This window comes from Empidonax traillii, unplaced genomic scaffold, assembly GCF_003031625.1.
Source record: "Empidonax traillii isolate 1590-97213 ecotype Southwest subspecies unplaced genomic scaffold, ASM303162v1 scaffold55:size2822071, whole genome shotgun sequence".
Lineage (NCBI taxonomy): Eukaryota > Metazoa > Chordata > Aves > Passeriformes > Tyrannidae > Empidonax > Empidonax traillii.
This window is the reverse complement of record NW_020955248.1, coordinates 1663451-1686641: the sequence shown is the minus strand read 5'-3', so window position 1 is coordinate 1686641 and position 23191 is coordinate 1663451. Positions and strand designations below refer to the sequence as shown.

The 23191-nt window shown below is 41.4% G+C and overlaps 2 protein-coding genes across 15 annotated transcripts in view; both read left to right on the top strand.

The window, feature by feature from the left end:
* The window catches only part of NCF4 (neutrophil cytosolic factor 4), a 55166-nt gene extending 48286 nt beyond the window's left edge, over positions 1 to 6880 (top strand). For all 11 annotated transcript variants that reach the window (XM_027879530.1, XM_027879531.1, XM_027879527.1 and 8 more), the window contains 7 exons: positions 1214 to 1341; positions 2341 to 2398; positions 3987 to 4085; positions 4825 to 4955; positions 5047 to 5112; positions 5865 to 6089; positions 6466 to 6880. In XM_027879530.1, the coding sequence (XP_027735331.1) occupies positions 1214 to 1341; positions 2341 to 2398; positions 3987 to 4085; positions 4825 to 4955; positions 5047 to 5112; positions 5865 to 6089; positions 6466 to 6475 (717 nt within the window). In that variant the 3' untranslated portion in view covers positions 6476 to 6880. The remainder of the gene's footprint in view (positions 1 to 1213; positions 1342 to 2340; positions 2399 to 3986; positions 4086 to 4824; positions 4956 to 5046; positions 5113 to 5864; positions 6090 to 6465) is intronic.
* Positions 6881 to 8141: 1261 nt separating this feature from the next.
* CSF2RB (colony stimulating factor 2 receptor beta common subunit) lies at positions 8142 to 23083 on the top strand. 4 transcript variants are annotated; one of them, XM_027879519.1, is made up of 14 exons: positions 8145 to 8541; positions 9165 to 9513; positions 10978 to 11107; positions 13104 to 13288; positions 13619 to 13767; positions 14710 to 14881; positions 14966 to 15098; positions 15199 to 15359; positions 16254 to 16399; positions 16502 to 16676; positions 17626 to 17716; positions 18000 to 18069; positions 19205 to 19308; positions 19569 to 23083. In XM_027879519.1, exons 2-14 carry the CDS (start codon positions 9444 to 9446, stop codon positions 20770 to 20772), a joined length of 2790 nt encoding a protein of 929 aa, XP_027735320.1. In that variant the 5' UTR covers positions 8145 to 8541; positions 9165 to 9443; the 3' UTR covers positions 20773 to 23083. The 4 variants fall into 4 exon arrangements, with proteins under 4 accessions (XP_027735319.1, XP_027735318.1, XP_027735317.1 ...); XM_027879518.1 differs by having other exon boundaries at positions 8142 to 8423; positions 9380 to 9513; positions 14710 to 15098; XM_027879517.1 differs by having other exon boundaries at positions 8142 to 8541; positions 9380 to 9513; positions 14710 to 15098.
* Positions 23084 to 23191: the final 108 nt, after the last annotated feature.

Here is a 23191-nt window from a genome sequence, read left to right as displayed (position 1 = left end):
TGTTCAGACTCTAGGATCTACTGGAGTTCACACAGGCTCACTCCCTCCCTTCAAATACAGATAGATATCCTTACCAAAAAAACCACCAAACCAAAACAAAAAAAAAAAACACCACCAAAACGCCCCCCCCCCCCAAATCCAAGATGTATGAGGAAATGGTGAATCTCCAGGTGCTGCATGAAATGCTGTGTTATGTTTTAGCCTTGTCCCCCAGAGTACCACCCAGCCACTTGCTCACTCCTGCAATGGAATAGGGAGGGCAATCAGAAAAGGGTAAAACCTGTGGGTTGAGATAAGAAAAGTTTAATAATTGAAATAAAGTCAAATATAATACTAACAAGTGTAATTAAAAGGGAGATAGCAAAAAAGACAGAGAGAAATAAAACTAAAGAAAAAAACCAAACAAGTGATACACAGTATAATTGCTCAGCACCTGCTGACTGATACCCAGCCTGTCCAGTGAACAGTGATTGGTGGCTCCAAGCCAACTCCCTGCAGATTATATACTGGGCATTCTATGGCATGGAATATCCCTTTGGCCAGTTTGGATCAGCTGTCCTGGCCATGGTCCCTTCTGGCTTCTTGTGCAGCTCTTCACTGGCAGAACATGGAAACCGAAAAGTCCTTGGTTTAGTAAGCCATTAGTTAGAAGCAACTAAAACGTCAGTGTGCTACCAACATCATTGTCATGCTAGATCCAACACACACCACTGTACCAGCTGCTAAGAAGTAAAGTGGCTCCATCACAGCTAGAATCAGGACAGGTGGGCTTCTGGATATACCTGCTCTACAGTGAGGGTGCAGCCAATAAACAACAAGAAGAGAAATTCTTTGTGTGCAGGTTAACTGAAGACCTGACTTTAAATCACTGAAAGCCTGAAACACTGGCCAAGGCTTCCATGACTTAAGATTGCCTTCTTTCCACAGTCATTCATATTCTGAAGGGAAACAGAAAAAGCAATTTACTCCTGCAGTAAATCAGGTACAAAAATAGTGAAGCAATACATTGGCCAACTCCAGGAGTAAAGGAGAGGAACTGTCAGCTGTTCAGCTGCATCCTGCTGAGTGAGAAGGGAGAGGAGGGAGATTTCTGGCAGTAGTGAATATCCTTCATGATCCTGTAGGTCAGAGAGGCATATTTGTTGCATGTAAATAAATAGAGAATTGATCTCTCCCACTGCTACACTCTGCTTCCTCCTTGCTCTTGGCACAGAACCTACTCTGCCTCCCTGCTTGGGTGTTGATGGATGAAGATGTACGGCTGTTCTTCTACCACTCAACCTTCGATAGTGAACAGGTGCCTCATAGACTGAGACGGCTTCGCCCACGGACACGCCGAGTGTAAGTGATTGACATGTTTTTTCAGCACTTCTTGATGTAAAAGATGACGTCTAGTTTTGGGGGGAGAGAGAGAGAGAGAGAGAGAGATGAGGGTCACCACTGTGTTTCCCATGTGAATCCATGAATTCCCAATATGAGGATCTTTGTGGTGGAGTGAACACAGAGTATTTCTTCTTTTCAGTAATCTCATGTTTTTAAAGTGGATGTGGTACTTGCATTAAAGGAAAATTCCAAAAGGAGAGTATATCTTGCTTTTTAAAAATACTGTCCAGTTCTATCTGCCTGTATTTCTTTAATTGTAATCTCTGTTATAATGTGCAGAATATACAGGCCAAGCTTACGGACATAGGCTTGCACCACTGAAGTCAATGTGAGTTTGGCAATGAATTCAGTGAGATCTGGTTCAGACACTAAATGAAACTGAACACTTCATTTGTTCCTGTCCTTTGTCTACACGGGGGCCTGTCCTACATAGCAGCATTGACACCCCTTTGGAGAACTGTTAAGTAGATGCCATACTTCATTACCCTTCAGACAAATTAATTCTCCTTTCAGCATAGCAAAGATGGACCCACTTCCTTTTCACTTACCTCAGACACTGCAGAAATTGCATGTGTGTATGATGACAGAGTTTGAACTAAATGCCGTAAATGCTAGAAACAGAGATGCCTGGAAGGCAGAGTAGGGGGGCTGAGCAGTGCTGTGGAAGAGAAGTCCAGGATACTGACTGTATTGAAAATTCCATCTGTTCTCAACAGCAGACACCATCAGATTGCTGCTACCCTGAACTGAAACTGAGGGAACTAGGGCAGTGTTGTTGCATCCATATTTTTTTACTTCAGTGCTGCACACAGATTCATTCTCATGCGGTTTCTCCAGTGGTCTATGGCTTGCCTACCTCTTAAACAGTGAAAATGCAGACACTGTACTACTGATCATGTAGCATTTTTTATGACTAGAAAGGCATGTTTATCTCCCTGTCATCTCTTTTCTTTGCAGTAAAAGCATTTCACATCAAGTGCCTGTTCTTGACCGCACAGCAGCTCCGCGGGCTGAGGTGAGTACTCTGCACAGCCTGTCGCAGGATAGGAGATTAAACTCTGTTTTACTTTGGTACCTCATCCATCAAGTTGCCTTTTCTAATTAGAACTTGGGGGAAGAAAGTGAAATCAACAGAGAAAAAAACAATTGATTTTAACAACAGGGAATGAAACAAAGGATGGAAAGAAGTGTTTTGTACCTCGTCACTTGAGTAGTAAGAAGGTCTGTTGTGAAGTCAGAATGACAGGAGACTCAAAACTGAGACATGTACAGCTTGCTGCCAAATGGAGCATATTTGCATAGTGATAACCATAAATTAAATTTAGAACAGGCACAAGCTTCAGCTTCATTAACTTCAGCATATGTTTAAGAGCTTTGCAGGTGAGGCATCTCGGTATTTTCTGTAACACAAGTGTTCCACTGAAAAGTGCCTATACCCTTGTCTTTTGTGGTGTATTGTCTCGGTATTAAGTGCATGGATCTGCTTTGTAACCAGCAGTTGTCTGAGCGTGATCTTGCTTCCTGGAACATGTGACTTTGCTATGCAAGATTAAAAAAGCCATTAAATGCTTTGAGGTTTGTTGGTTTTGTTTTTCACACTGACAATGACAGGCCTTGGAACAGTCATACCTCTTGGATTTTATCTATGAATTTATTAATATCAATTATGCCTACCAAAACTTTTCAAGAGGTGAAAAAAACTTTTGAAAGAGCTATTAGATAGACATATGAACTACTAGCACAACAGTAGCCATTGTCTTTTATTTTTTATTGTTGGGAGAACTTTGGCATTAACAAGACAAAAAGAACTATCTCAACACAGAACAAAGAGCATATTTTCATTTTTGCTCCTCTAAGAGTGTTTAAATGGCTACCATATTCTCTAAGGACAATGGGGTAGATGTGCATTTTTCATAACTCAGCCACATTAGTTATCCAAGAACAGTTTGTTGGGGTGGTAACATGTACTACTTCCTTATTTTTGTTTTTCTCCTGAAAAGGGCATCAAAGTTCCATTTTAACTACATACCAATTTTCCCAGGCTTCCCAAATCTCTCAGTTCAGCACACAGACCTGAAAGCTACATGTAGGAGCAACAGTTAGGTACCCTTAAATTAGGACACAACATTTCTGAAATTTTGTAAGGCTTTTTATGATTTTTTTGCAGCAAACCTAAAAGCTGTAAAAGCTGCAACCAGAAATAATATATCTCTTCATTTCTCGGGATTTCAAGCTGTCAGTTGCCTTCAGCTCTGTTGTCTTATTTGCTCTTAAGTGTTTTCAGCTTATGCATATTTATTTCTCTGGTGCTCAATGTTCTACCACTTTAAGAATCCTAGCATGCAGTTCTCTCAGGGCCATGTTTATCCTGGTGCTTTCACTACTTCTTCAAAGCATTTCTGTGTGCGCTGAGTAGCAGAAGAAATTGTGAGAACTGCAGACTGCAGTCAAATATATGTGACCTTATCCCAGAAATAGGTCTGTGATGACAAAGTGCACACTATCTTGCTGCTTTCTGCTTCTGCCTCAAGAACAGAACAGAAAGAAATATTTGCTTTTGTAATTATGTGAATTAATAATTTCAGTGTTATTACTTTCCACAGGCACTGTTTGATTTTCCTGGAACCAATAAATTGGAACTCAGCTTCAAAAAGGGAGACTTGATCTACCTACTCAGCAGAGTAAACAAAGACTGGTTGGAGGTAAGACTGCAAGAGCAATACTGAATTATTAGCATACCTTGACATACATGAGTAGAAAGGGTTCTCCTAATCCTTGTGACCTGTCTCCTCCTTTCAAGGAGAAACTCTACCATAATCAGGTCTTACTGTCAAGAATAAATCCTTGATTCCAAATCTGTAATTGCTTCATTCCTTGATGGTTTTTAGCTTACAAATTTTCTGCCCTCCAGACTTCAGTTTTCATTTGCATTTTCTTCTGCTGGAATGTTCTTAAATTCTTTGGAAGTGATTAGAACACAGAAAGGCCATAGAAAGGAGATGGAAACTCCATTTCAGCGATTAATTGGTTTCTTGCCTCAGGGTGAGTTGCTCTATGCTTCATGCTTCATACCACAACACACGTCATCCTGATTAGAGAGAACTTGGGTAATGCAGCAGTGTTCTGAAAGAGGATGAGGAGAACATACTGTGTGTTTGCTGATATGATATCTCTGCTTGCTCAAACACCACAGCCTTCCTTGCTAACCATCTGACTTTCATTTTTTACACACTGTTTCACTCTCCTGTCTGGTATTTGACTATGCAATTGTATAATCTTTCTGTAGGGATGCCATCAGGTCACTTCCATAGCCTTTCTTCTCTGTATTATTGTAGAAAAATTCTTATTGTTGTTTCTTTGGAAATTAATTGAATTCCAGAACTTATGCATGTGGCCCAAATGGTGTGGTTTTCTTAATTCCAATATTTCCTATCATTCCAGGGAACTGCTAATGATGCCACTGGGATTTTCCCATGTGCTTTTGTGAAGATCATAAAAGATTTACCACAGCAGGAAGACACAGTCAATAAAGTCCGCTGTTATTACCACAATGAGACTGTGAGCACTATCAGGTAGTAAGAAAATAGTGTTCCAGATTATTGCTGAAGAAATGCCAATAATTCTCTTTTCATGACATAATAATTAGATTTGTTCTGATTACAGGGATATCTCAGTGGAAGAGAATCTGAGCAGCATTCCATCATTCAAAGAGCTCATGGAATTGATGAGGTACAATGCAAGCAGTTAGTTATATATTTAATAATAGATTTTCCACATTCTATTTGGTCATCGCCATGTTTTGAGTGTGAAATACTTTTCAAGTGTCTTGAAGGAGTTGTATTTTGACTTGGCCCAGGACCATCTATGCAGACAACGGTCTTCCTTGGGATTGTCAATAAGTATGGAATGACCCAAACTTCTGATTCAATTATGCTGGGTAGAAGTTTCCATTTTTTTCTTCTGAGATCAGAGCCATGCCCTCTTGAAAACATCTTTTGTCTAGTACGCTTCTTCAGGATGCAGAACTCCACCTTCTAACATGCGCTAAACTAGTGTTACGCTAGCTTGATCTAGTGTTGAATATCAACACTTTAGAACATCAAATATCAGTAATAGAACACCTGTGCTAATACTCTTGCACTCCTCAGAAAAAAAGCAACTATAAGTAGGCAAAAGTGGGTAGTAACTACAGTCAACTTTTTTTTGTATGGGAATTTTATCAAACATACAGAATAATTGCACTATTTGTGTGGTGTTACTGGAAATGGTTTTTGGTTCCGATAGGTTTCTTAGCTTAAACGCAGCACAGCATGAATGTGACTCTATAATTTCCAGTACTACCTGTATCAAGAATGTCAACACATGTAAGGCTTTTTGTGGCTTTTAGCAGAGTTAATTAGATTGTCAGTATATTGTTCTTCATGTAGCACCTCCAAGGTGTTCCTTGATTTCTGAGGATCAACCCATTCCTTTTCTACCAGGCGGGAGTTTGGCCAAGATGAGATTGCTTTGAATTATCGGGACCCTGACGGTGATCTGATCCGGTTGCTCTCCGATGAAGATGTTGAACTCATGGTATCTCAGAGCAGGAGAAGTCCCTCTGAGAAGCACTTTTTCCCTTGGAAGTTGCACATCACTCACAAAGATGACTTGGGTGTCTACAACACTAGTCCAGGAATAGATGCTAATCAAATAGTAGGAGCAATGTAAGTGCTATATAGATATATTCCAGTAGGTAGCTATCCAGTCCTTTAATAATCCCCCTCTGCAGGCAGTTTCCTTTATTATGTCTTTGAAGTGACCTTGAAAACAGAAATTTTTAGTAATGTATTACCATTCAATGTAATATATGTACTTAGCCCCTTCAGCTTTTTAGCTCTCCTCTGCAATAGAGACATCTACGTAGAGACCAGAGAAGGTGAGGAATAAAGAAATAAAATCACTGGCCATATTCACAAAGCAAGTGAGTGTTAGCTTGCAACAGAGGTGTCCCGAGTCCCAAGACCTGCTCTAATCTCTATACTCACTCCCAGAGCTAATTATTTGTCCAGAATGTCTTCATAAACTTTTCTTTTTTTCTAGATTGCCGTAATTTTCTCTTCAATTGCTGATATGAACATTTGTTTGCCAGTGCATAATTATTTCTGTCATGTTGGAGTTTGACCAGGCATTCAGAGTTTGCTCTAGAAGCGTCAAGAAAACTTTTTTTATTTCAGTGAAGAAATTGCAGCCCACCTCAACTTTCTTCTTTCCACTGCCCAGTGCACTGAATTTTGGGAATCCAACTTAGTACACCTGTGGTGTTTCTCACAGACCTTTTTGTAATTGTACAGACTACTTATTTCTACATTCTGGGAAAATTTGCATGATGCCTATTCAAACAGCAGTTCCTTCTCTGTCTATCTTCTGCTTTTGGACACTTCATTTCAAAGGAGAACTAATAAGAAATTACTGTATCAGATTCTTCAACAAATAAAGTTAAATATGATTTAATCAATTTTTGTTTAGAAGTGGGCTTTTTTTTTATTGAGGGGGGGATTTGGTTGACATTATTTTACTAAGCTATTACAAAATGTAACTTCCTGCTTCAAAGACATTGCAGTTTAGAAAGGAGATGAAGCAATTTGTGATGATAATGTCAGTGATCTTACATGTTGTGGTACGTAAGAAAATACACTGTAAGTTTGAAACCTAATGGCATGCATGGTCTGCAAAGCTTCTGGTGTGCAGGATTACCTATTACGTGTTCCTGGAGTTTAAAGGAGCGAGTGTCATCCGAAGATTTTCGCTGATAGCTAGATCCTGTGATGTAAACAGCAACACAGCATGTATGTCTGAAAATGGGGGAACATTTTCAGAGAGGAAGGGAAGGGAGGGAAAATGTCTACTGGGAAACAAGAAACCTCTTTTCTAAGGTTGGGGGAAGAAAAACATATTGGCCTCTGAAAATCAGAGCAGATTTTCTCAAATTCCTCTCTGCCTTTATACTGCCATACAAAGTAAATTCTGCCCATCCAGCAAAGCCACATATTCCCCATCTTGTCTGCAGGTTTCATATAGACACCTCTTGACACACAGTTTCCTCAGATACTCTCATGTTCTTCATGTTTTCATGTTCTCCATCTTGCTCTGCATGTTTCTCTTATTCACATTGTACATTTTTTACCTTGTTTATTGCTGTAGTTCTGGTGAGAGTGTAACTGAGTTAACTGTGGTTTTGGTCAGCACTCTAGGAATTTAGAGGAGGCGTAGTATATATCAGTGCAGGATAGGCAGACTCTGGCAGTTATATTCTGTATCTGGGGACTCAGTCACCCATAGTTAACCCTCCAAAGCAAAAACCTGAGTATATGTTTTCCTTATGGTTACCTAACTTTTCTATAGATCTTATTATTGAAGGCTACTGGCCTAAATTTTAAAGTTGGATTAAAAGAGCATGGCTGCATTGGATGTAGGATAACTTCATACCAGCTTTTCTCAGAACTTTTTTTGGTTTCTTCTCTGTACTGTAACATTTTTATTAATTGTTGTTGAAATAGGTAAAACTTACTTTTAGAAATATTGCTCAAATTAAAGGGTTACAGAAATAAAGGTATTTCACTAGTCCTCAATATAGATGTACAAATGAAAGTCCAGTGTGACCCCTGCCATGAAGATTGTCTAGTCTAGATTAAAGCAAGAAACAGCACTGGAGTGAAAAATAGGAGTTATTTCTTTGTCTTTCTTACTTCTGCTGCAGTCAATCCTTTCTTTTTCTTAGAATATATTAGTCCTATGATCTGGTAATTGCTAATACGCAGATTGACAGACTTCCTTTCCCTCCCTTCCCTTAGTGCCATTTAAGTGCATGCTTTGGGGGCTGAAATAGGAACTGCAGACTTCCTATTTTACAGGCAATTGCATAGACTTCCCTTGAAAGGGTGGGGTCTGCTTCTCTGAAAGTGGCATTTGAGATGCACAGAAGACGTAACATTTATTTTGAAGACTTACTTGCCAAGAAAATCCTGTGCTTGGTTGATACCTTCTGTCTCCAGTTCTAGGCAAGTGTGGGTTTGCTGGTTTCTGCATTGGAGGATTCTGGTGCTGTGGGGGCAGGCTGGACAAGGAGATTCACGCATCAGGTGGAATCATCTGCCTCACAGACATCTCTGGGTCCAGGTAAGGGAATGGCTCCTTTTTTGGAAGAAGCAAAATGGCACAGTCTGCCCTCACACAGGGGCTTGTGAGTGACTGAGGGATTCCTTAGCTGTAATGGCTATTCAATACCACTGGCTCAGCCAGCTGTTTCTGGTATAAGGAAGTGGTGTTTAAGAGTCTGAAAGTCGATAGGAATTTAAAAGGAGTTTTTCCATGCTCCCCCAAAGTAGAAAAAAGTCTCATATCTGTACGGTACTTAAGTAGGTAAGTGCATTATGCTTTTGAGAGAGCAATGAGAGATGGCCAAAAGGACCTGAATTCTGGTATGAACGGTGTGGTCCATGGTCTTGGAACTGCTCAATCAATTGTCACTCTTTACAATCACCAAAGAAAAATAGTTTCTTTGGTATTATGTCTACAATTTGCAACTTATTTGGGGAGCAGCTAGAAAGTAGCATGTTGATGAAAAATCTGAAAGTGAATGAATATGGAAATTCAACCACTGTAGCTCCCAGGAATTATGTTGTTGGAGATCATATTTTGAGAAAAGGTAAAAACCAGAACACTGTTGTGGTTCGTTAGGAATACTTTGAGCATAAAGAGAAGAAGGATTAATGAATTTGAAGGCTGAGTTCTCTTCACAGATTAGGAATGTTTCTTGTTGCTACTCAGCTGACAGAGTAATGCGCATTTGCTTCATTCTTTGCTTTTATTGCAAGCTCGCACAACAAGAAGGCATGAATTTTGCTCTACAGTAAATGCTTGGTATAAGTTCTTTCTGAATGTCACTCCAACACGAATATTAAAGAAGTTCCCTCATTCAGTTTTACTTCTCTTTATGTGAAATGAAAACAAGCAGCTCCACAGTAAGCAGAAAACTATGATCTTCTGAAGTAGGATCAAGCCTGTGGGCAAAGGACAGTATGAACATGAAACAGATTTTCATCCTGCTGCTGAACCTGTATTTGGTCTTCAGTGTTCAAGCCATTCGAGGTGAGATTCAAATTTATATTCTCTTTTATCCTTCCTTTCTTTATTGCCTTTCTTTTTGTATCTGTTTGCTTCTTTCAGCTAATGCTCTTCCTCATTTTCTGCTTGCTTTTCTGCTTCCTTCTATACTGTCTTCTATACTGTAGGAGAACAGACATCTTGATCAAAAACAGTGTGTGTGGCAGGTGCATGTGCAGACAAATCAGTTGTATGTTGGTGGTAAAGACAGGTGAAATACTGGATAAATGGATGAGATAAACAAGCTGACTGGATAATGAGTGAATGGAAAGGAGCAGTAGACCCTGATAATTAGTGAAAACAGGAAAATGAAGGGCTGCATAATTCCCATGAAAGTGTACAGGAGTAGAGTCATGTGGACAGACACAAGACAGAGGTGGGGGGGCTACCAAGAGCAACTTCCAGATGACCTGATTTTCTTTGTGTGGAATTGGTGACAGATAAAGAGACCATCTGCTATGTCCATTGCTTGTGTTTCTAAGTTTAATATCTTTCCTTTCTCATGCAATGAGAACTACTCTTTACCCTAAAAAGCCCCTTAAACAAGCTGATAGTAGCTCTCATCATGAAAAATTATTTGAGAGAGCATACTCATGTATTCACACTGACATCTTTCTCATCTGAAGCTGCAATATCCCAATAGCACAGCACAGATATTACCTTCAGAGAAAATAAAGCAGGATAAGAAAGCAACTTGCCTTGTAATGCATGTGCTGAGGGCAAGTCTGTATTTTCCAACTTCACAATTGTGAACTTAAAAACTGTTATCCCTCACGAGAGGTCTGGCCATTTCTGGGTCATAAATCTAGTTCCAGTAAATTAGTTTAGGCATTATTCTGAGTCATAACAAGACTATTCACAGAGCATCTCACTTTTAAATATACCTTTCTAATACCATAATGTTTACTAGGAAGTTAGTTGCAAAGAAATCTATACACCAACACACAAAGATGAAATGGTCGCTGTATGCCTGCTGTCCATGGTATCTACTAATCCTTGGAAATAATCAGTGCTGGAAAAGTGATATCTTGGCTAGAATGATATTCCTTTCAAGCACAAAGATCTCACTTAATTGTTGTTAGTTATAGCTTGGTCTGGACACTTATATATTGTAGAGATGTGCAGAATGGCCACAACTCTGTACATATTTTTCACTGAGTTGTGCCCCATCCCTGGAGGTGTTCAGGGCCAAGTTCAGAGCTCTGAGCAACCTGGTCAAGTGGAAGATATCCCTGCCCATGGCAGGGGGGTTGGAATTTGATGATCTTTAATCTCCCTTCCAACCCAAACCATTCTACAATTCTATAATTTTCTGGTGCCAAGAGGAAAGTATTCTTATCAGTGCCTTATCCCTTCTGAACTCCTACTATCTCTCACTATTTACATTTGTAGTCACTGCATCTTTTTTTTTTTTCTTTTTTTTTTTTTTTTCTTGAATTCCTTTCTCAGAGAGTATCCCTATGAAAAGCCTGAGCTGCTTGAATGACTACAACTCACAGGTCACCTGCACATGGATGGAGCATTCAGAGGCTCATGATCTTGTTGGTATGATTCTTTACCACAGGGATAATGTTATAATGTAAGTACCTGTAATGTGCTGAGCTGGATAAAAGTCCAAAGGGAAACTGGCCATAACTTGGAATCCTAGGGACCAGCAGGCAGATTTTAAGAAAACATGCCCACCTTTTCTGTCATTGGGTTAAAGCAGAAGTTATATCTGCTTCTGAGGCCTCATTTAGGAAAGGAATAATGAATAGGCTATGCTAGTGGAGTTATTTTTATCACCTTTACAATTACTTTCCATAATTTTATTGTGAGATAATAGATTAGAAATAAGATGGGGCATACAGGATGCTAATAATGGAGGGAACAAGATAGTGTCAGGACAAATGTGAGCATAAAGAGCAGTTTTTGTAAACCCAAAAGAGAGGAGGCATTCCCCATGTCATTTTTTTCAATTTAGAAGCATCACTGAGGGTGTGGTTTTGATCACTTCTGAGAAACATGTATAGACTGTCTGTTTGTGAGATAGAGAAGACTGGTAAGTTCATCTGTGCTATCAGTTTTCCTCCCAGAGATACTGGTGTGTTTGTGACAGTATCTCTCTGTTGCATCTGTTTCCTTTTGAAAAGGGAACCAAATCAGCAGACTGGATTGATTGTGGGGATAAGAAAGGACAGAAGGGAGGAATAGTTAAGGGAGAGAGGAAGGCAAAGATGGATGGCTGAGAAGAAAATGATTTAGAGTATGTGGATACAGGCGGGAAAGGAAAGAGAAAGAACACCTAATTTTCTTGCAAACAAGAGAATTAATAGACCTAAAAGAAGCTGAAATCGGTGGAAGAACTTTGGAACAGGATCTTGAAGTTAATACTTCTGCGAAAAAGTGATATAAAGTTACTTGGACTTTTGGAGGATTCTCTGGAACATTGTTACTTGATGGAGTGTGTGGATCACCAAAAGTGACTGAAGTGAACTCATCAGATGAGTGGGCATTAAACAGTGGACAGTCACACAGATGAAATCAAAATGGCCAACAGTTAAACATGATCAGCTCACAGATGAAGAATAGTTGACTAAATCCCAAATTGTAGGGTAATGGTGAGTAGATGGAAATATTTTTAGGACTTCACAACCCTTGGGCTGACTCTTTTGTTTAAGGTTATGCACAGGTATGGTCGGTCCCACCCGTACTTCAGCAATATCCCTGGTTTTCTTGCTAATACTCAACTTCTAAAGCTAGCAGTATTGCTGAATAATGCTTGCTGACATATAGTTGGCTAGAAGACTCCATCTTACCCTGGAAGACAGTGTTTGGCCGTAAATATCCACAAGTTAATATTTCTCATCTGAACTGGAACAATATAATATACTGGGCATGAACCCATAAGCACAAAAATAATTCCAGAGAGTACAAAAAGAAGCAACACATCTCTCCAGCAGCTAAGGCTACTGCAAACACACAAATATTACTCTCTCCTGCCTAGTTTAAAATACTGTTTCTAATTTTCATGATGCTCCTTGGCCTGGAGAAAGGCTATCTGAAAGAATGATTAACATTTTGGATGAACTCTTTAATGAATGCTTAAAGTCCCTTGTCAGAACAGAACTGCAAAGGATACAGAAGTATATTTTGGTTGGAGGATCTTTTTTAAGTATCTTTTTGGGACTGTAAAATAAATGTTTTCAATAAGCTAAGGATCATCAGAACTTTACTGCCTTTCACTCTGAGTAAAAGGTGCATTTACATGACATTAATTTTCATCACACTATTTCTCACCTAAAATATGAGATTACATAGAGCTAGGCTAAAAAGTAACAATAGCAGACTGGTACTAAAATATAACATTCTGCTGTACAACTTTGAAATGGGAAGGCATTTGACAAAAATTGTGGTGTTAAAAATATTTATCATATCAACTGACGCAGAACAGGACTAATAGGTACAGTGAGAAGAGGATATAAGTGCCTTAGTAAATTATAACAACAGAATGGGATGAAATTAGTTTCAGGTGTTTAATTTTGTGTTAACTGTAGGTCTCCAGATCAGATCTTTATACATGACTCTATACACAGGGAGAACAAGGAGATGTATTGCAAACGCCGGACAGAAGATGACTTACATGAGACTCCAGATGTGTTTGTGCACTGGGTTTGTCGCAACTTTACAGACTATTTTGGAAGGGGGGTAGAAGATATTTATGGTTTCAAACCTACCAAGATGCTTCAAGCAGAACTAAGTGTTGATCTTTTCCAAAATGGTAAGACTTAAATGCCACATTCTCATTTTCCAATTAATCTTAAGGATCTTTGGGACTGTATTTGCCATTCAGCTAGGAACTGAATTCCACTTCCATTGTGAAAACTGCCAAGGAGTTCCACATTGAAAGGGTGGGGCAGGGAGAGGAAAGGGGAGGTTTTTGGGAGCAGGTGGGCTTGGTATCATCTCAGGAGTTACTCAAGCAGAAGATACCTGGTGTGGCAGGGCTACAATACTTTGGAAATAGGGAAGCTTACCTAGATGTTTTCTTCCCCTCTTTGTGTCCTTCCCTATCTGTCTCTACTCAATGTGTTGTGCCTTCACCCTGCAGTTCAGCCACTCCCGCCTCAGAACCTCTCAGTCATCTCGATGACATCAGGAGACTTCTTGCTCACCTGGAAAACAGCTGATGGAAGCCAAATGATGGGCAGTGTGCTGGAGTATGAAGTCACTTACAAGCGGGAATGGGAGTCCTGGGAGGTAAAAGTGGAGGAACTGACCTGTCCTGGGTTGAGCTGCAGCATTTTGGGCAATTGAAAGTCTGTGGCAAAAGCTGTGTGAATGAATGGCCTTTCCATTCTCAAGCACAAAGAAGAGATGCAACAAATGTTTTTTGGGTCAGGCAGAAGGGGCTCTTTTTCTGCTTGCAAGTGACTTGCCCAGTGAAATACCATGTATCCTGAAATGAAAGCAAAGATTCTTCTCCACTAAAAAAAAAGAAAAGGATGCTGTGCTTGGATTTTGAGTTGGAATTGATTTTGCCCTGAATCCCTCCCAAACTGAATTAAATCATGTTTCAACGGGAGGCTGTGAGTTCATGTGGGGAAAATTGGAAAATCCATTTGAAGTTGCTCCCCCATGGAGAAAGATGTGTTTCAAAGTTTTTTAGTGGGTTTCTTTTGTTGGCTTTTTTTGTTTGTTTGTTTTGATGTGGGATTTTTTTGTTTTTTTAGTTTTTAGGAATCCATATCCTTTGCTCTGTTGTTTCCCTGGGTCTTCATATGTTTCTCTTCTGTACCTGTCAGCTTAATATTTAGTTTTAAAGGGAAGAATCCTGGCCAGATTCCCACATAGTTCTGCACTGAGCAGAGTTATGAACATGTGTAGCTGGTGCTAAAGACAGTCAGGACTCTGCAGGCTGCAGGAGTTGCCCTACTTGTTGGGGGAGATTGTGCCTGAGAGTGCCTATGCCTCACCCTTCCCGTGCCATACTGGCAGCATGCATGCTGAAGCCCCTGTGCTGTGGGAGTCAGGACCACTGCATGGCAGCATGCGCACGGACCACTGCATATGTGGGACTGTTGAGAGATGCCACCTGGCAGTCACCTCCTTTCACTCTTTCCCCCCTCCACCCCTCTTCTCCAATCCCCAACTCCCTGATTTCCACCCTCCCTTTCACTCCCTTTTATCCTCCAACAACAGGGAGCTGCCTCGCTCTTGCTCTCCAACACCACCCACTGCAGTCTCAGCCATGAGGACCTTGTCCCAGGGAGCAGCTACGTTGCCCGTGTGCGAGCCAGACCAGGGCAGGCCAGTGGCTTCTCTGGGCTGTACAGTGAATGGAGCATGGAGGCATCGTGGAAGACCCCTGAAGGTAGTATAGAAGGGAGAGGGGCTGTGCAGGGTGGGAAAGTCTGGCTGAGAAGCCAGACCTTTCCTGTCACTTGTTTTTCTGAAGATGGCCTTCAGCCCAGGAACCTTCGCTGCCTCTTCAATGGCGGAGATCGTCTGACATGCAGCTGGGAAGTGAAGAAGGCAATCACCACCTCTGTCCTCTTTGGCTTGTTCTTCAGGGCCGCTCCAGCATCAGAGTACGTGCTTTGCCCATGGCAACAAGTCTGTGTCTCTCCCATGGGGTTTTTCTCTGCCCCGTTCCCCTAATTTCAGTTCAACCTCTTTTTCTCCCCTCAGAGAAGAGGAATGCTCTCCTGTGCATGAGAAGTCTTTGCCCCACATCCCGTATGTCATCCAGAGCTGTGAGATCCTTGTTAGCAATTCCAGTAGACAGAGCCAGTACAATGTATCTGTCCGGGTCAAGACGGAGGAGAAACTGATTGAAACCTACAAGAACAGTTAGTTACTGTGTTGTTTCTTCCTTCTTTTCTTCTTTCTTTCTTGGAGAGATGCCTGTCTGAGCAGGTGGGGCTGAAGACAGTGGCAAGGAAGAAAAGGGAGTCGGGAGAAGAAGAATCAGTTACTGATGAAGAAAGGAACTGTGTCAGGCCAGAGCTCTGGGACGTAGGTGTGGAGTTCCTCAGTGGCACTTGTTACTCTGAGGAAGGTGGTGGTGACAGAAACTGCTGTGCAGAAATTCAGGTTGTAACTCAGAGCTTCTCAATGAGTGATTTTCAGCCTGCTGACTTCTCTGTGATTGGCCTTCAAGAGCGTCCCAGGTGACAGGGAGCTTGTGGTGAGAGGTGTTTGTGGGGAGTGTGTCACTACATGTTTTCTCAAGAAGCCAGTGGAGCTCTTGTGGGTTTTTGCCATGGCCCCTGGAATACTCTGTGAGGTAGGAATCCTCTGCCCAGTGAGGTGCACCAGGTGGATCATCTCTGCCTACATGTATCTGGAGGTATTTGAGCTATTTTTCACAGACTAAAGATGGGAGAGCTCCTTGCAGTGGGTGAAAATATGAGGAGGTAGCTCCAAGAGAGATGAAAATCTCTGACAGCATGGTGGACCAGTAACGGATGTTTCACCTATTGCTTTGCTGCTTCCCTGTACACAGGGAGTGCTGTCAACATTCATGGGTATGGATTTTCTCTTATTTAGTAGTCTACTGGTTTATTGTCTTTGAGTAGAAAATGAAGATGCAGAGCATTAACAAATGTTAAAAAGCTGAGACTTCTTGCATTGCATGAAACAGCCACGCTTTCAGTCTCTGGAAGTGATTCACAGTGGGGAAAAAGTGAATCATTTTTCCCAGTGGCCCAGTAGGTTGCCCTGAGACATTCCATGTGTTCCAGTCCAGGTGCTACCGCCTGCAAATGTGTCAGTAACAGCAACAGAGAACCAAGAATATGAACTGAGATGGGTAAAACACACTATGGGATATGACTTCATAACACAGAGATATCAAGTTGAATACTGGGAAAACAACCGATATGAAAAGGTAACTCTCACAAAATGCAGGAGTCCTGGATGTTTCTTTGATGGACAAATGGAAAGAAATTTCTTCTCACCTCTGTCATTTGTGCTTATTTCCTCTTTCCAGACTCTCCAGAAGTTAAATATCAGCAATGATGAACCTCCCTTCATCTTCACTCTGCAGATGCTGGCAGCATCCACAGAATATAGGGGGAAAATGCGCGCAAGGGTGAACATGCCTCTGGATTATGAGGGGCCTTGGAGTGAATGGAGTGAGGAGTTCACCTGGAAGACCGAGAATGGTACTTTTCATGCAGGCTGTTTCCGTAAGGTTTTTGTGGACTGTTAATGGCTGAAATGCCTCTTTAGGAAAATACGTTCTCTCAGCTGAGGTTGGAGTGAGGTGCAGTCATGAGCTATCTGAAGTCACCTAAAGCAGCTTCTCTGCCTGCATCCTTGCAGTACAGCAACAATGCTAGTGAATGAGGTGAATGACCTTCCCAAAAGATCATCCTTATTTCCTGATTCCATTAGTCTATTGTGCTGTCAGTGACTGAAGAGCCTGAGACTGAAAGAAGACAGAATATAAGCCATTTGTTTTTTAAATTTGCACAATAACTATAGGGTTGTGTAAAAACACATAGTGGGGTGTGCTGGAGATAAAACCTATACATGTTTTTGCTCTTTCTGGACGTAGAGGCAGAATGTCTGCCCTCATACGGTCTTGTGCCCAAAGTAATATGATCTTATATGATTTGTTCTGAGGAAACTTGCAGTGGTGATAATGTCAGGCAAATTTTGATGGGTGTACTCAGGGAGAAATTGATGTGCTGTAGTGCCTGTTAACAGAGGAAGCTCTTGCAAAATCTCTGAGACCCCATTTCTTCAGAACTGTAGAGTCAGGCAGACCTAAGGTGCCTGGAGACATGCCTGTTGTTCATGATGGAGTGACATTTCTAACCATCTTCTTCTTAATAGCATAAATTGTTTACTCTGATGTCAGTAAGAACTAAAAAATGTATCTGTAAAGGTAACAATTAACTCCTTTGGTCAGTAAGCTGTTCAGGCCATGTTTGGTTCATCCTACTTTGGAGGGTAATCCAACAGTGTGAAAGCCTTATGATCCTGTCTCTCAACATATCCCCTGCATTTTCCTGATCTGCCTGTATGAAGAGTGACCAGAGTGAAAAACCTGCTGCTGGAAATGACCACTCCACAGGTGGATACCTATTTCTCTTTTCTCTGTTTCAGTTCTGCCACCAGTCGTTCTGCCAGTGATACTCCCAGCTCTCATCATCACTCTGTTAATAGTTGCTTGTTGCAGCTATAAATATTTCCTCAGGTAGGCTTCTGTTGCAACCAGGAGATTTAGCAACCTGTTGGCCATGTGGGTGGCACAAAGGCTGAGGCACTTCTTGTCCCCCACGAGTGAGAGGTCTGTATGGAGACGAACCTTGAGTGGGCAGCCTAGTCCATGTCTGTGCAAGGGTGAGAGTTGGGTGGTGCTGTGCCAGCACCTTGGTGGTGCCTCGCTGTGCAGAGCAGCACGGTGTATGGGGTGCAGTCTTTTCTGGTTGCAGTCACATTGAGATGCAAATCTTGAAAACTCTGTGTTGTTGCTGCAGGAAGAAGAAAATGTGGGAGGAAAATATTCCAAACCCCAGAAAGAGTCTCCTGATCCAGAGCTATGTGGGGGTAAGAGGGAACTGTACCTTGAAAGGTTCATTATTTCTCTCTCTTTTTCAGGACTTCCAAAAAACTTAAGAGCTCTTCTTGTTTCCTAGTCCACAATGACTAGTTGTTTTCATTAGCTGACGAATTATTTTTAGGAGAAGTTCTGGTCCTCCTCAACATAACGATGTTCTTATATTTATACCAGCAGACTTCTTTGTGCTGTGCTTGTTAGCACCACTGTGATGTAAAATCAAGCTAGAAAATGTTCAGTACTTTAAAATTTTAACTGACTGACATAATCGAGTGTCATTAACACACTTAATCAGCTAATGCTGATCACTGGATATCGAGGGGAAGAGACCAGCACCTCCCTCTCTACTTTCCCCCCTCATATAGCTGTAGAAAGAGATGAGATTGCCTGTCAACCTCCTTTTCTCCAAAACAGCCCTTTTAGCAGCTTTGTTGTCCTCCTCTGGATGCATTTGAGTACCTTAAAATCCTTCTTAAACTGTGGGGCCCAGAACTTCACACGGTACTCAAGGTGAGGCCTCACTGTTGCTAAATACAGCAGGATAATTGCCTCTTTTGACTGGCTGATGACGCCGTCTTTTAAGAACCCCAGGATGGAGTTTTCCCTCCTGGCTGTCAGAGTACACACTGATTTGAGCCAGCACCCCCAGCCCTTTCTGCAGGGCTGCTTTCCAGCTACTCCTCTCCTGATTTGTACTTGTACCCAGCATTACTCTGTCCCAGGTTGAGAATCTGGCATTTGGACTTGTTAAATTTCATTCCGGTGATGATTGTCCAATGCTCCAATCTATCTAGATCCCTCTGCAAGCCCTCTTGTCCCTCAAGAGAGTCATCAGAATCTCCCAGTCTGGGATTGTCAGCAGACTTGCTAATGGTGCCTTCAAGTCCTGCATTGAGATCATTGATGAATATATTGAACTGGCCCTAGAACTGAGTTCTGATGTACACTGCAGGTGACTGATCACCAGCCAGATGTAGCCCCATTCACTAAAACCTTTGAGGTCCTGCCCTTCAGTTCTTCACACAGCACACTGTACCTTTGTCCACGAGGAACGTACAGTTCTTCTTCATGATTCTACTGCCGATGGGACACTGCTCTTTGGTCATGTCTGCTTTCTTTTTTCAGAAAGCACAGTTGGGAAACTGGTCAAGAAGCAACCAGATGGACTTCAACAAATACAGCCTTTCAGAGAAGATGGAGCAGGCTAGTTTCCTTCAAGTTCTGGACAGGTAAGTGAACAGCATAGTGGCATTGTGGATGATAGTCTCTAAGACCTTCCTGCATCATGACAGGATGCAATCAAATGCTCTGTCACTAAAAGACCTGTACAAGTTGCTTTTGAGAAGGGGATACAATGGTTTACTACGTGGGTTAGACTGTTTTCTAAGCCAGTGTTTAGCCATGCATATTTTCAAATAGGCTTGTTTTATGTTTAATGTTTACCACAATAATCTCTCTCATGAGCAACATTTAACTTTCCCACCTTCAGGCAGGCGAAGACTTTGGCAGAGTGCTCTGAAGGGCAGACTCAAAAGATAGATGTTTCTCCTGTTGCGCCGGACCTGCAGAACTCATACCACGCTTTAAATGAGGCAGAACATGCCCCAGTTGTCTGCTCAAGTCGGATTGCTCGTCGTTCCTTTCCTGTTTCAAGGAGAAACAGTGCTGATGCAAGTACTGTTTCCCACACAGCAATCTCTTGCTTTGCTTTCAATGGTCCATACTTGTACAACCCAGTGATGTCCTCCCACCCTGATATACATCACCCCTCGGAATCGGACCAGGAAAAAAAGGGACTCTGGAAGAAATCAGTTTCCCTTCAGTATGTGACTCTCCCAAGGGAAGAGTGTCCCCAGGCTCCACAGAGGCAAGGAGAGCCAGAAACAGGTCCTCCGAAGCCCTACCTACTGACAGATCAGAAGGAAATGATACAGCACCTCAGCGATAAGGAACAAGTCTCACCAGCCCCAGCAGCCTGTGGGAAAGGCACCAAGATGGAAACAGAAGAGGAGAGCTCTCCAAAAGCTCTCAGCTGTACCACGTCTCCTCAGCAGTGTCCCTTGGAGTACATCACCACCGAGAGCCCGTTACTGCCATCAGCCAGTGCTGCCACCCATCCTCCACTTGTCACTGCTGGGGAGTCACCTGGTGGCTCACAGGAGCCCCAGCCCCCCAGTGACCACTCTTGCCATGAGTTTTCTCCTTGGAAAACTGGTGTCATGGTCCAGGTTTCAGGCCAAGCACCAACCTCTTCTCCTGAATTGCACCTGGAGAGGTTTGGAGACTATCTTACTGTGCCGTTAGGCCTCAATGGACATTCAGAACCCACAAAGATTCCTTTGCCTGTCTTACAGAAGGAAAATGGTCTTCCTAGGAAACAGCCTTTGTCAGAGGGTAACTTAGTGGTGTTAAACCCTGACAGCACTGAGCCGGTTTTCCTGTGCCAGGTTGGTGACTATTGCTTCCACAGCCTAAAACCCAGTGTGAAGATGGATAATAGTCAGGAAGACCACCAAGTCAAGCAACTTTCTGAAGGCAAGACAACACTTGGGAAGCCCATACCTGATGATGACTCCATCACTGGCAAGGAAAAGGATGTACCAAAAATGCAGGCTATTCAGCTTTTTAAAATCCTGAAATCAGATGATTACTTTTCCTGGCAGCAATCTTTGAGGATCAAAGAAATCTGTTAGAAGGGCAAATATTAATGTATACCAAAGAGACAGATAACTGAAAGAGGTTGCAACTAGCTGATGAAAATGAACCTTCAAACCATGGAACAAATAAACACCAGTTTCATTTTCAAGCTTCTAGTTCAACATGATGAAAAACTTGAAGTAGCTCAGTATCATTATCAGTGGTCTTCACACATTTGGCATGAAATACATGTATTGGTCTTTGGTGTTTTTCAAACTTTTTGACTTATCCGCAGTGAGCAGTTTATCCTCCTTATGATCCTGTGACAGATCACAATCATCTTGCAATTGTATCAGATTGCCTGGCAAAACTGATGGCAGGAAATGCAGACTTAACAGAAGAAGACAAGCTTGGAAACCTTGGAAAGAAAACTTAGATTCTTAAGAGCAATTTTGTTGAACTTCTGTGTGTTTATAAAATAGATCTAAAAGTCACCAAGGAACTTCCGTACCTCTGCCTTTCCACTGTGGCATGAAATAGGTATTGTCTAAGGTTAAAAAAAACCCAAAAAAACAAAACAAAACAAAAAAACCCAGGAAAGTTATAGAAGGGTAAATATAAAATGTGAAAAAAAATGTTGAAGTCCAGGAAAGCTTTCTTAATGTAAATGTGCAGTATATCACAGCAAATGCTAAGGATAAGAAGGTAACATTAGTGGGATATGTAAAGTAGCTTGTAGAGAACTATTTGGAGAAGAAACATGGCTGAAAGAAAACCCAAGGACTTCTAAGGTTCAGTGAGAGGGAGGGAGTGGGACAGGAAACAGAAAATGGCACACAAGAAATGTTGGGAAGGTGCACAAGCCTAAAACTACTGCAGCTTTTCTAATACTAAGTGTTAAAGTACTATATGATTTTCTTTTAAGTTCATTGACTCTTTATACATAATATTCTTAATCTTAACTGTGTAATTGATCCTTTGTTGTTTTTTTTTCCCTGAGTAATAAGATGTGTTGAGAAAGAGGAGGGTTTTTTTTTCCAGTTTTACTGTAAAGAAAGTGGTGTAAGGAAAGAGCATTTGTTCGGGGCTGCCACTTTGTGACCAGTGAAAAGGTTTTGATTTCAGACCTGAGGGTGGACTTGCATTCCTAAAAAAACACTTCTTTTTTTAGAAATATAAAATCTGTACTAATAAAAATACTATTCCTTCCTATAAATATTTCCTTTCATGTGTTAAAATATTGTGGTTACAATAAAATTAGCTTGTTTGATCAGGCCTCAAAATATTCTGTATGTTAGCTATGCTGCCTGTGAGGTAGGACACTTTCTTCTGAGTTTGCTGTATTATTTGACAGAGATAATGAGTTCTGTGTTTGTGCCAGCTGATTCCTCCTGCTGGGTTAATGGGACAGCGCTGATTCAGAAATTGCAGTGAAATGAATTGTTTTTTGAGGATTTCATCCTCAGAAATACCATTTTAAATCTGAAAGGTGTGCAAATTGAGTTTGGTGTTCTTGACAGTGAAAGATATGCAGTTGCAGTCTCTGATAGAGAATACTGATGACCACTTTGAGAGATTTTCAATTTAGACCTTTTGTAATTAATGGATTTTTTTTACCTTTCATGAGTGGCACAATTAATTACTTCCAGACTGTATGATTGTGCTCTATCTAAGCATGTCCTAAAAGGAGATGTTTAAATTCATATGCAAATTTTGTATCTGGATTCACATCTTAGATATGCATCACTTTCCTGGGTCTTGAATTGCTGGGGTTTGATAATCAAGAAGAATAGTGAGAGGGAGAACTTTTATTCAACTCAGTGGCTTTTGAATGGAGCCCATTTGCATTGTCATCAGCACTCTAAGAGCTCTCTGTTCCTTCTGTCCCTCTGCACTTCACTGGGCATTTGCAGAGGCTGATTTTGGAGACAGGATTTACAGACACAAGCACATAATATCCACAGAGTGGATATTATCATCTGAAGATCACTTCAGGAGCCTGGAACTTGCCGAGTAACGTGCCATTGCCAAACTAAGGAAACTGAGCAGTGGTTTTCCTTGCAACTATAACAATAGGTTTAGGGCAGAATGAATTTCTGCTCTAGGGACTCCTTGTTCAATATCCATTTAAGTATTATTAAATATAATACTGTAATGAACGCTGGAAGCAGGGCTCATAATCTACAGCTCTGCTCTGCTAAAGGAATCCTTTTTTTACTGGGTTACAGAATGAAAACTTCCATAAACTTCATCTGTTGCTGATCCTAAGAATCTTCCATTTTCTTCTGCATGAGATCCAGGTGCAATGCTGGGGGTAAAATGCATTTTACAATACTGTAACCTGGTGTGGTGATTCAAGACTTAGAAGCTGTCATGAGTCCCAGATCTTCAACTTCCTGATCATTAGCTTGAGCCACAAAGTTACTGTGCAGAAGCAGGTTGCTGCTACCTTTTCCAGTGCTAGCTACTGATATG

Coding starts and splice junctions, on each gene's coding strand:
- CSF2RB (XM_027879518.1), top strand. CDS start 9,444: ATGAACATGAAACAGATTTTCATCCTGCTGCTGAACCTGTATTTGGTC. Junction 15,360..16,253: donor GATTGAAACCTACAAGAACA/GTTAGTTACTGT, acceptor CATGTGTTCCAG/TCCAGGTGCTACCGCCTGCA. Junction 18,070..19,204: donor TGATCCAGAGCTATGTGGGG/GTAAGAGGGAAC, acceptor TTCTTTTTTCAG/AAAGCACAGTTGGGAAACTG.